The sequence below is a fragment of the Phragmites australis genome, chromosome 24 (assembly GCF_958298935.1).
Source record: "Phragmites australis chromosome 24, lpPhrAust1.1, whole genome shotgun sequence".
Lineage (NCBI taxonomy): Eukaryota > Viridiplantae > Streptophyta > Magnoliopsida > Poales > Poaceae > Phragmites > Phragmites australis.
In genome coordinates, this window is record NC_084944.1 from 17,859,992 (window position 1) to 17,872,871 (window position 12,880).

At 44.4% G+C, this 12,880-nt stretch overlaps 1 protein-coding gene across 1 annotated transcript; it reads left to right on the plus strand.

Moving 5' to 3' along the window:
• Positions 1 to 4,501: 4,501 nt before the first annotated feature.
• On the plus strand, positions 4,502 to 12,880 carry LOC133907382 (uncharacterized). The gene is made up of 2 exons (XM_062349416.1): positions 4,502 to 4,921; positions 11,122 to 12,880. Exon 2 carries the CDS (start codon positions 11,522 to 11,524, stop codon positions 12,764 to 12,766), a length of 1,245 nt encoding a protein of 414 aa, XP_062205400.1. The 5' UTR covers positions 4,502 to 4,921; positions 11,122 to 11,521; the 3' UTR covers positions 12,767 to 12,880.

A 12,880-nucleotide genomic window follows, 5' to 3' on the forward strand; every position in this document is an offset into this window, starting at 1 on the left:
GGTACATACCATCCTAATATTCCAACTTGGATAACCATCGTTTTGTTGAAGGCCATGCTGATGTTCTTGTATCAAACGATTTTTATCAAGGTTGAACGAAGGTCAACTCTGAGGTAAAGGGATTCCTTTGCTTTTAAATCCACAAAGTATGGAAGATGTTATATTTCAGGTGTCTGAAAAATATCTTTTTGTTTCAGGAGAGGAACCATAGCCTTCCAATGGTCATCCATCCATCTACAACGCATGAGATACTGTTTATCTTATTCCTCTCGTCGCTTTATCACGTTTGCTCACTCCCCGTCCCTCGGACCGTCTCCGGTAGCATCCTAGCTGCCGAATTTACGATTATCGCCTCCATCGTGTTAACATGGCACTGCCCATCCGATCATCCTCTGCCAGCGCAGCCATCGATGTCCCTACCACCTCGCCCCATTGCCTGCTACCACCGCTAGTCTAACTACCTCCCACGGCCTCTCTCTAAGACGACAATGACAAAAATCCCCGCCGCTAGAAATAGAACCTCCGCCGCTAGCCCCTCTGAAATTACCGTCGCCTGAAAAACAGTGCAAAATCAGGCACATGTAGCCTAGGAAGCGTGACAAAGTATCTAATAGAGGCTTGGAGGGGGCCGAGCCTGGGGTGGGATGCAGGCAGCATGTGAGGGTTGGACTAGAAGCTTAAAGCTTTGGAGGCGTCGACTAGCTTAACGATGGGTTCATGAGGTATTAGACCAGGGGAAATGGAATGGATCCCCTTGATTTTATAGCTGCTCGGTGCTCCTGCCAAACTGGTGTTCTTGATATTAGTATAGAAGATAGCGTAGAAAAGAGATTGTTTCTATTCATTGTAAAAAAAAGGTTATTGAAAGAAATTCATCTTGAAAAGGAACTCTTCCATCTGGATCAAGGGGTTTGTACTCTGCTCCTGTGTCAAAGAAACTAACAGAACTGAACTTTTGCATTAACTAAGGCATGTATACTTTATTTTTTGATCTAGGACAATCAATTACTGAAAGGGTAAGATGCCTGCTTCGGCTCCTCCCCCGTGTCCGCTCCTCTCCCTTGCCGATGTTCCGCCTTCCTCCCCTCCAAGCCTCCCCTCGCTAGCGCTCAACCACCAACCCATGCCGGTGGCCACTCCGGACCCGGTGACCACCTCCTCGTCCTCTCCAACCCGTGCGCAGACCTTCTCTCTCGTCGTCCGCACCGCCGTTCACTCCGACTGGTCGTTCCAAGACTGAGTGGTGGCTGGACGCCTCCCCACCTTCTCCTCGGATCACGGCGGTCGGCGAGGCTCAACTACCTCACGCAAAGGAGTCCTTCTGGGATGTGGTGATTAGGCAACGTGCCTCCACTAAGGAGGTGGCTTCGGATGGACCGCGACCCAGTCATCGTGAGTAGGCTCCCTGTAGCCGTGCATCCTCGTCTAGTCCTCGCCCTCTCATCTATTCAATAATTCACAAGGTTGACTAGGCTGACATTGGGCCTGACAAAGAGGGTTTGGCAGCGGGTGATTAACAAGGGTGCCTTGCGATGGCGGCTGCATCATTGGCATCGGCCAAGAAGGCATGTTCCTGATGACCTAAGGGTGAAGTGTTTCAACTGTTTTGCTGCTAGTCATTACGCAGCGGCTTGTGAGCTTTGTCCCTATTGTTTCTACTGTCGTAAACTGGGTCATCGGGCGACAGCATGCTCGCAGCAACATACCTCAATGGTGGCAGTTCCTTCTGATGCACTTTAGGGGCGGTGTTGTTCTGTTTGGCGCAGGATTGGTCCTGTGCAGGAGTTGGATCCTAGCTCGATGGATGATAACGACACTCATTGTAACCTAGAGCTAGTGATCACGGTGGTCTCGGATAACCAATATGGCATTCGTAGCGGGCAGATTGACGACCGGGCCTTGCCTCCTGTCTCAGACCAGACGGATGCTATCGACGAAAGTCGTGACCAACAATTAGCCTCAACAGCCAGCCCCAACAAGCAGATCCGGGTGGTTGAGGCTACAGGAAGAGATGTTATCCATGTCGACGCAACCATCCGGCTTTTGGTGCACGTTCATTTGTTGATCTTCTGGTCTCTACCTTGGTCACAGTCTTTGCTCCCCACTTCACAGAATCAAACTCGTTTTGTGTGATTGATAGAACAAATAGCATCCAATGGGAAGAGGATGGCATGCGCAGGGCGGTCTTTGTGTCCGTCATTGACTTTGGACCATAAGTTGCCCCACAAGACGTGGTAGATACGATTGCGGTGAGGTTCAACCTCGACGTTGACTCCTTGCACATCCATGGCAGGACCACTAAAGCTCTACTGCTATTCCTTCCTGCTGAGCAATCTAGTGTGCAACAGAGGATGGCCGATGCGATCCTCACATCTCATCCTTCACATCAAACCGTGGTCTAGGTTGGCTTATGCTGCCGGCAGGTTCTTAGCACTCGAACCCGGGACCTCTCAGCTCGCGCGAACCTTCCTTACCATCCCACCAAAGAACTGCTAATGATACTAACACCATATGCAATCATTTTGATATCTTCTATCCAAAACTTTAAATGATTATTTGGGTATCTAAATGACTTTAAATGAAAAACTTTCAACTAAAAAGTTGTAAATCTTATCGAGGGCTACAATTTTCATATAGAGTTTGTACTCATCCGACTTAGTATTAAAAAGTTATGAATTTTTTAAGATACGTTGTTACTCATTTCTATAGGTGATTTTTTATGTGAACCGCCTATAGAAATGACCATCATTTTCACATACCGTTCTATATGTAAACCGCCCATGGAAATGAGTGACAGTATAACTTAGAAAATTCATAACTTTTTCATACTAAGTCGGATGACGACAAACTCTATATGAAAATTGTAGTCCTCGACTAGATTTACAACTTTATAGTCGAAATTTTTTCATTTAAAGTCATTTACATGTCTAAATAATCATTTGAAACTTTACATGATTATTTGGATATATAAATGACTTCAAATGAAAAACTTTTTAACTACAAAGTTGTAGATCTCGTCGAGTGGTACAATTTTCATATAAAGTTTGTCCTCATCCGAATTCATATGAAAAAGTTATAATTTTTTTAAGATAACCGGTCACTTATTTCCACAAGTGGTTTCTTATGTGAACCGCCTGTGGAAATGACCCATTTTCACAGGCGGTCCACATAAGAAAATCACCTGTGAAAATGATATTTTACACATGCGCTTTCTTATATTAACCGTATATGATAATCATCATATTTTTAGAGGCGGTTTATATAAGGAATCGTTTGTAAAAATATATTTTCACACGCGGTCCATAACCACAACGGACTTCTGCTAACTGTGTAGACGGTTTTTCAAATGAGCCGCCAGTGAAAATGCACTCTAGGTGTCTCGAAAAATATTTTTTTAGTAGTGTGAGCACTTTTCTTTTTTAGGTCAGTTTTTCTCCTGGGGTCATGTAAAACCCTAAGTTTTAGCATTTTAGAGAAATAGCAAAAATTACTCTAAATTAAAACCTTTTCTAATTATTAAACTAGTATAAAATCGAGGAAATATATATTTGAATATGTATATACTTGTATGTGTGTATTCAAATATATTATTTTGGCTAAATATTCCAGAGAGCACCAAATTACTTTCTAAATCAATCCATGCATTAAATTGATCATATGCATTTTGGTTTAATTGTTTTTATGTTTCTTTGTGTGGCGATTTGAATTTGAATGTCTCTCAAATTTTGAATCCGTTTTAGTTACTTTAGTAACTTCCTTTTCCAAATCAATCCGTGAAAATCAATCTTCCAATCCAACTCAAATCTATAATTCAATTATTCAATTGAATTATCCCTATTTAATTTTGTTCTACTCGAATTGAGTCTCCCTCCAATTTGAATCTCAATCTTGTTTCAATTCACCGACATTCAATCGACTTCATCTATTCTTTTCGGATCAACTGCAAATCATATCCAAATCCTGATTCAATCAAATCTTTGTCAATTTCATATTTGAATGCAATTCTAATCATTCGAGTATAATCCAAATCTTTCAGTTCAATCACTTTACAAATTCAATTCAAATCGATTCCATTAATTCAAATTGAATTATTGTACAACTCTTTGCAATTCAAATATATTCATTTGAATTTAGCCAATCTGATTCAATTCAATTTATTCAAGTTGAATCTTTACAAATGCATTTACAAATCCATTTCAAATTCAATCCATTCATTTGAATCGTCATAAATCTCAATTGAAATGCAATCAAATTGAATCATCATAAAATCTAGTTCAAATTCGAATACCTTTATTCGAATTATCTCACATTTCATTTACAATTCAAATACATCAAATTGGTTTGTCACAAATATCTCACACCCTCTCTCATCTCCCCTTCTCTCATCTCCTTGCTCCTCTCTCCCTTCCCTGGCACACTGCGCTAGCCACTCCTCGCCCATTCCTCCTCTCCCTCTCTCTGGTCATGAGCCAAAAGCACCGACGCTGATCTTTCCCTCTCTCATCACTAGCCCAAAAGTCTTCTCCCAGCTCTCATATTTCTCTGCACCGGCCAACCTGCTCCACATGCCCCTGATCTTTTCCCCGGAGCCCAAAATCAACTTGGTCTTCTCCTTGCTCCTCTCCTCTTCCTTCACCTTCAAGGATTCCCCCCAGCACCATACACACACCATGCATACATATACACAGTAGCGGCAACACATCTGCTCTCCTCTTCCTAACCCCTGCACACACGGGCATAGAAGCACACCACATCGCAGCAGCATCAGCTCCATCCAGCCTTCCCCGCCGTGTCCTTCATCGCCTAGCAGTCCTACACCACTTGGCCGTGTCAGGCCGGTGCGCCGCGCCACTGTGTCATCGTCCCATGACGTTGTGCTGTGCTCTGCTCCTCCTCGCTCATGTGCCCGTCGCCGTCCATGGTGAGCCTCTCCCCTCTCTCCTTTCTCTGCTCCCTGCCGAACCGCCACGCTAGCCATGTCGTTCTATCGCCATTGGCCCTTGCTGTCGTGACGTGTTTCCACACTGTTCAGCCATGTGAAGCCTCCGGTGCACCGCGTCGCGTGTTACCGAAGCATCCACCATGCCACCCATCGCTCAGCCGAGGAGCCCGACTGGCCTCTTCCTCTCGCGCCGTGCCACTCACCTCTCCATCCCACGCACCACTCGCACTGAGCCGCCCTTGCTCTGCCACATGCGTGCATCAATGCCTTGTCGTCGATCCGCGTCGCCTGCGCGCTGACCCTCCATGCCGCAGCGTCGTTCTGCCCGCGAGCCGTCCACCTGCGCGCCGACCTCCTCCTTCTCTGGCAGCCACCACCGTGAGCCCCCTCTCCCTCTGACCAGCCACCTTCCCTCATTGGCCATCACGCTCTCCCTCCCTTCACGCCAGCGCCTCTCTCTCTTTTCTGGCTCCCACTCCCTCTCCGCCGACCCCCTTCCCTCCGTGCCTCACCACACGCCGCACATGGGAAAAAAGGCCGCCGGGCTTATCCTTTGGCGCCCCCTCCTCACACCGGCAGGTGGGCCCACATGCTGGTCCACCGGCATGGTCCATGGTGGACCACACACCCACGCCCAACACCGGTCCACGCCCATGAGCCATGCCCACAGCACCAGCCCACAGCCCAGTCTATGGTGCACTACTCTCACAAATCCCTCCGGTCCACAGCCCTTAGACCAAGTCTATAGTGGCTGGGGATTCAACTTGATCTATCAATTCGGGGAAAAACATAATAGTAATATCAATAGAGCTATGATGGGATGGTTCCAACGGCTTGTTGATGACTTGAAGTAAAGGAAATCCCTCTCTTCGGACATCGTTACACATGGTCCAATGAGCAGGAGGCCCCTAAGTTGTCAAGCTTGATCGTGTTCTATGCACAACTGATTGGGAAATGGTGTTCTTAGGTTATTTGCTGCACAGCCTTGCTACAGAGATATCTTATCATTGTCCACTTCTTCTTGGGTCATGTGATGGCACACGAGGCAAGAGGACGTTCCATTTTGAAAGTTTTTGGATGAAGATTGTTGGATATCATGATGTTGTTACCACCTCTTGGAACCAGCCGCTTCACACCTCTTGTCCTTTGGAGTGTATTTCATTCAAGCATAAGAGGCTCTCTCAAGCTCTCCAGTCTTGGGGCCACAAACAAGTGAGTAATGTTAAACTCCAATTGCAAGTGGCCAGGGAGATTCTACACCGGCTTGAAATGGCTCAGGACGTGAGAGCTCTCTCTCCAGAAGAAAATTGGCTTAGATGTGAGCTGAAGTGACATTGTCTTCCATTGGCCTCTCTAGAGAGGACCATTGCTCACTTACGCTCCCGGGTTGATTGGCTAAAGGAGGGAGATGCTAACACTTCTTTCTTCCATCTTCAAGACAGCTTCCGGAAAAGAAAAAAACTTTATCACGAGGCTCCAAGATGGGGATCAAATAGTGATGAGGCAATCTGAAAAGGAGAAGGTGGTATTTGATTTCTATAATAATCTCCTTGGCACAGCTGAGTAGAGGTCATCTACTTTAAATCTTCCTTTCTTCCATTGAAGCTCGATTGATCTTTCACCATTAGATGATCCATTCACGGAAGACGAAGTGTGGGACATGGTGAAGCAGCTGCCATGGATAAAGCCCTCTGTCCAAACGGGTTTATGGGCAAATTCTATCACACTTGCTGGAATATTATTAAATGTGTTCTGCTAGCTGCCTTAAATGGTTTGTAGCAAGGAGATGGTCGCAAATTTGGGCTTTTAAACTCAGCCTACATAACCTTACTGCCCAAAAAGGTAGATGCGATATACGCCAAGGATTTCTGACCAATAAGTTTTATTCACAGTTTCACTAAACCAGTGGCAAAAATATAGGTCAATCGTTTAGCCCCACAGCTGTCTTCCTTGGTCTCACCCAACCAAAGTGCTTTCGTCTGTGGTTGATGCATCCATGATAATTACATGCATGTGCAACAAACGGTGAAGTATCTTCATAGCCGGGGACAACCACGATTACTTTTGAAATTAGATATTACTAAAGCCTTTGATTCGGTTTCTTGGTCCTTCCTATTGGAGATTCTTAATCATCTGGGATTCAAATGGGTTTTGAGCAATATCATTTATCGGCTCCTCTCCACGGCTACCACTCGGATCCTTCTAAATGGGCAGCCAAGTGAGGTAATCAAGCATCGACGGGGTTTGCGCCAAGGTGATCTACTTACGCCGATGCTTTTTATTCTTGTGATGGACAGAGATGGCCAAATGGGCGGCCTGGCCTGGCACGGCACGGGCCCATTGAGGCACGACCCGTTTAGGCACGACCCGTTTAGGCCCGTTAGCTAAACGGGTCGTGCCGTGCCGGCCCACGTGCCGCGACTCTAGCCCAGGCACGACACACATTATGACATGCTATCCATATAAGAAGGACCCACGGCTGAACATCAGAGTGTCACTCACATACAAAATGCATTATGCGAAATTCATTAATTGGTTGACTTGACTAAACCAGAATGCATGATCAGTTCAGCTCTGTTATTCTCATGACATATCACTAATATGATGTGATACACATGCGCTGGATGCACTTTCAGAGACACAATGTGACTAACATACTATTTATTTATTTTCCCATGTGCTATCACAGTGTTTATGGGTATGAAACTGCTACGCTAATCATGGGCAATATGGTTTTCTCATATTACCATTATGGATATGATCTAGATGCTTGAAAACATTTGGGTTAATTTTACTAACTGATATTACTGCTTACAGCATGGTGTTATTTTAATGGAACCCATGTGCTTGAGCATATGTGAAGTGAAAGTTATTCAATTTCATATTTCTTTTCACCTATACTTAATGTTGCTGACAAGTTGTTTATTAGAATGATGCCTATACGTAAGACACAACACGCATAGGATTTGACATGTAGTTTGTTGATTTTACAAAGCAGGTGCTAGCTAGACTTGTGGCATGGTGCATGCAATCCGGAGCAGGTTACTAGCTTTTGATCTTGACATGGTGATGCACGGTTTGCTATGGACGCAACACCTGATTTACTTGGTTTTGTTTTGGGAACGCCTGCTACAACTCATGGCATAGTATTTATGATCACGGAACCCATGCGCAGAGGGCAGCGGAGGGCACAACCTGAACTTTAGCACCTTAATTTATTTTAAACATGTCACTTGTGACACAAACGACAACCATCCAAGAAAATACCCATGTGTTAGCATGCCTGGAATATATCACTTAAGCATGTGATTAGATGAGGCTTAACCTAAATAGTAATGGTTGCAAGATGTGCAGACATGAACGCAATATCTAATGATTATTGCAAAAGACGATGCCAATGTTCATGACGCTCATAGCACATTTCGTAAAACATGATTTCCTACGCAGTGCAGCAAGCAACTCCCTTTCTTTGCCCTGTTTGCATCAATCGCTACCGACATAGTATTCACGTGTATGTTGTACATTAGCATGGTAACCTGAGACCTTGCATCTCAGCCGGCCGATCGCAATTATTCCTGCCATCCACGACATCAGGTAGCAGATTTTGCTGATCGCACCCATGATCCTATCCCGACGGCCGGGTAGCACGATGCAAAGTACCAGCGACCCGCGCTGCACACTCAACCGGAGATCGGATGGAGCCCATACGCGTCCATACCAGTCTTGACCTGACACTCTACCGGATGGAACCCATACACATCCAAACTGGTCTTGCTTTGCTATGACTGAAGCCAATGAAATTTCTTGTAGGATTTTGACAACGGCTACTATACTCTTGGCAGGTATTCGTGATGATCACAGAACTCATATGCAGAGTGCAGCTAAGGCATATTTTAATTAGCTTTTAGAAGACGATTTTGCAGCAATTGTTCTTGATTCATATCAAAAGACCAAAACAAAGTGACAAGGCTCTTCCCATCTTGGCATTGTATCAACGGACCAAGCCGAAGATTGGGATCTTCACGCATCTCATCGTGGTTTGTATTAATGGACCAAACTAGCGAAGTGAGGCTTTGTGCCTGCTCTTGATTTGTATCAACAGACCAAACCAGAGGAAGGCGAGAACAAGAAAATAAGAGAGTGGAGAGAGGAGGATAGCTAGCTCTTTGATTTGTATCAACAGACAAAATCAGAGGGAGGCGAGAACAAAAAACCAAGAGAGAGTGGAGGAAGGAGGATAGCTAGCTTCTTGATTTGTATCAACAGACCAAATCAGAGGGTGGCGAAGAGGACAAGAGCATCACCTTATCCAATACCTTTACGCGCATGACAACTTTCTCCTGGGCGCTCCTCCACTGGCCTCTCCTTTCTCCCTAGTATCTGCCCTCCAGTGCTTGTATGTATTTGCCGAGCGCTTGTTTCTGCAGAAGCTCCCACGCGTCGAATACTTGGCATGCAGAAGCCTTCTCAAACCGGCAGCCTATTAGTGCTCTCCGGCCGAACTGCTCTCGTTCTCTCACGCCAACAGCCTACCTGTGCTCTGCCTAAGCTTTCTTTCTTCTCCTCTTTGCCGCTGGCCAGGCCATCTACTCCCTACGATTGCAAATGTAGGTCATTTTAGACTTGTGCACAAGGATTAAGAAAGTAGATCAAATGACCTTGTTGCCCTTTATTTATTCTGTATTAGAAAAGATAACTTATTCATTTGTGAGAGTGGTAGTATTTATTAAACAAGAGTAAGATGGGAACAAAAGAAAAAAATGCATAGAAGTTTGAGAATGACTTATATTTAGAGAATAGTTGAGGAGGCTAAAACGATCTATATTTGCAACCAGAGGAGTATTTATAGAGCAAAGCAAAGGGCGGTTCCATTTTAGCCAGTTACGGCAACTCCTCTCACCTTTTTTCATTTGTTTTCTGCTTTGTTTATTTGCTAATTGAGCCATTAAGCGGCAGCGGCGCCATGACTTGCACGTCGAGCAATTCGTGGAGGTTTTTGCTTCTAGTCACGTGGACTTGGTCTGTACTTAATTGGAGACGTCCAAGCTTTAGAGGCTGAGTTGTGGGTCAGCTGTTCTTTATTCCTGCGATGGCTTTGTTGGCCTCAGCCAAACACACACATGCATGCACATATGCATTTGGGAAAGCATGGCTGATACGTGGGGACCTTGATTAATCTATCATCTGATTCAGTGTTTGACTAGTGTGCACTTATGGCGAAACGTATATGCGCATGCATGGGTTTTTTTTTTGGTAACTGACATGGCCATATTAATTGACTAATTATTTGATTAGGTAACTAAATATTTTGGTCTCATATATTGTCCATATTTTTATAGATAATCAGCCGAGAAAGTGCGTATTCGGGCGACCATGCCGTATACCCATGTTTGATGTTATATGTGGGTACGAATTCCAGCATTGCTCGTAGAAATTTGATATGGAACACTCTCAACAATTGCATATCAAACGAGTCTCGACAACCATGTGTATTTTTAGTTCTTGAGCGCGCTTGTGTTTTGCGGCCGACGCAAGATTATATTCATTCATTTCTCTTTTTTTAGAAATGATTATTTTAAAGGGTTTATTTATTTCATATCTCATGGAATTTAGCTACCGACAGTGTTTTATATGTTATTTAACCACATATTGCCAAAATTCGTGCCAACAAATGCCCCTTCGAGGTCCGGGTGCGAGAATTCTTTATTTTCAGATCCGGAGCTCGAAATATGAATATATATGCAGTTTTAGTTCGCATATTTTGTGTTAGACATGGATAAGATTGTACGTATGATATGATACGTACCTGTCGTGCACGAATTCTATCACGTGACTGGAAAGTCGTTTTGCACCATCGTAACGTGCTGATTTAATTTTCCAGTTCTACCCCCCCCCCCCCCCCTTTCGATATCTTTCCATTTGAAACCCAAATCCGAAATTCAAGGAGCTAGTGGGGTATTGTTGGCTTTTTTTTTCAGAGGTTGGTTAACAGATAAACGCCTCTTAACCCCGCCGGCACTCTTCTATCGATCAAACTCTGGCTCGTTTGGGGCTCCCATGTTGTGGTACACATCTCCTGTTCTTTTTCCTTTTTACAACATCTGCATCGCAGTTATCCTCGCGTAGGCATGATCGTAGTATAATCGCTGACATATTTCGCTGCTTGTTCGTCTCCCAAGCGCGGAGCGCTGAGTTCGAGGATTTCTACCTATACGAGGACGTCGGTTCGTTGTTGCGACGTTCGATCGCACAAAAGGTATTATCCATGTTTCATTTCTAAGATCATCATCAAAGCATAAGTCTTTATATAATTGGGAATCACATAGCACTGTCATTCTGAGAGTCTTCAATCATTTGGCATGGTCCCTCGTATGGCTATATAAAGTTTCCTCTTTTTCTTTTTTTTTACGTGTAATGAGTTGGACATTAACAGCCATCAGATTTTATTTATTTTTTATTTTTTAGATGGCACAACCACGTTCCCAACTTGGTAGGCTACCCCTTTCCTGCGTGGCTCAAACTCAAATATATGAACCAACAACTAGTGAAACGGCTAATCCTGTTATAAAAGAACAGTAGATGACGAAAGGCGAGATGGATACTAGCGAGCGTGTGTGGAGATCGGCCTCTAGTTTTTTTAGCTCGTTGTTTCCACCCGTTTGCACCCATACGTCAATTGACAAAGCTCTCACATTGGGCAATAGAATAGTATCAGAAGGTCTTGGTTGGGAGGACTACGACATTGAGTATATCTCGCTCCCTACAGGATATATTGAATGGGGAACTGCGGTTTTAGAGAAACATTCTTTTAACTTGAGAGGGGATGGCAAAGGCACTGATTATATTTATGGAGCCATTTATTGCTCCTTAGGTAAATACAGTGTTTCACCCTCCTTGCTGAAATCTTTATTGGAGAGATGGAATCCACAAACGAACACCTTCTTATTTCGATATGGTGAGCGCACTATAACCCTTTTGGACATGCATTGGGTGGGTTTATCACTGGATGGAGAATTTTATGAGGAGTTTATCCCGCCTCAAGATGAACTGGAATCCTCTCTTTTGCTGTACACGAAGTGCTTATCACATCTCTTAACAATATGGGCAGACCTAGCAGCGGGTAGCAACAAGGTGTCATTCCAACAGTGGTGTGACTATTTCCATAACGGTCTTGGTGGTCCTTTTCATCCAAACAATAGCGAATCCTCACGACTCTATACCGCTGCCTTTTTGGCACTCTGGCTTTGCGGTTTTGTGGTCATCGGGGGAGGATCATGTATTAGACCTGACACATTGGTGATGGCTTCATGGATGGCATTAGGACGTTGGTTCGCCTTAGCTCAGTCGGCCCTATGCTCTTTGTATTATTCTTTAAGACTGATGAGTACCCATCCAGCTGGTCCTTCTTATATGAAAAGAGCTTGGCATGTTCAATATGTCATTGGCTGGATGGGTGCTTATCTGAAAGGCATATTTGGCCAAAAAATGAAGAAACCCCATATTCCCGTTTTCAAGCATTGTGCACGAAAACCAACTATGGTGAACACCATGTTCAGACCTGCAAACCACTATAGTCCCAAAGAATCATTTGAATTTTTATGGAGAGATGTCAATGCTACATGGTACCCCTACAATTTGACAAAGCCACATAATGCGAATCGGCCTATACTATCTTCATTTGGGGTTGGCAGGATATTTTATCTATCTATTCGTCACGGTATGCTCCCGTGGAGGCGCTGTGAACTTTATATTGCTGAACCATATCATCCGGATCGTGTAGCCCGACAGTTTAGATTGGATCAGATCATACCGTACCCCCGTTAGCGAGTTTGTACACTGAGGAAGACTATGGAATTGCATATGCTCATTGGACACATCTCTTGCGCCCCGTGCAAGAGGATCAAAATATTATCCAAGATGAATCTCATCGTGGCAGTT

Bases quoted from the DNA above. Each gene is read 5' to 3' on its own strand.
- LOC133907382 (XM_062349416.1), top strand. From the start codon at position 11,522: ATGACGAAAGGCGAGATGGATACTAGCGAGCGTGTGTGGAGATCGGCC.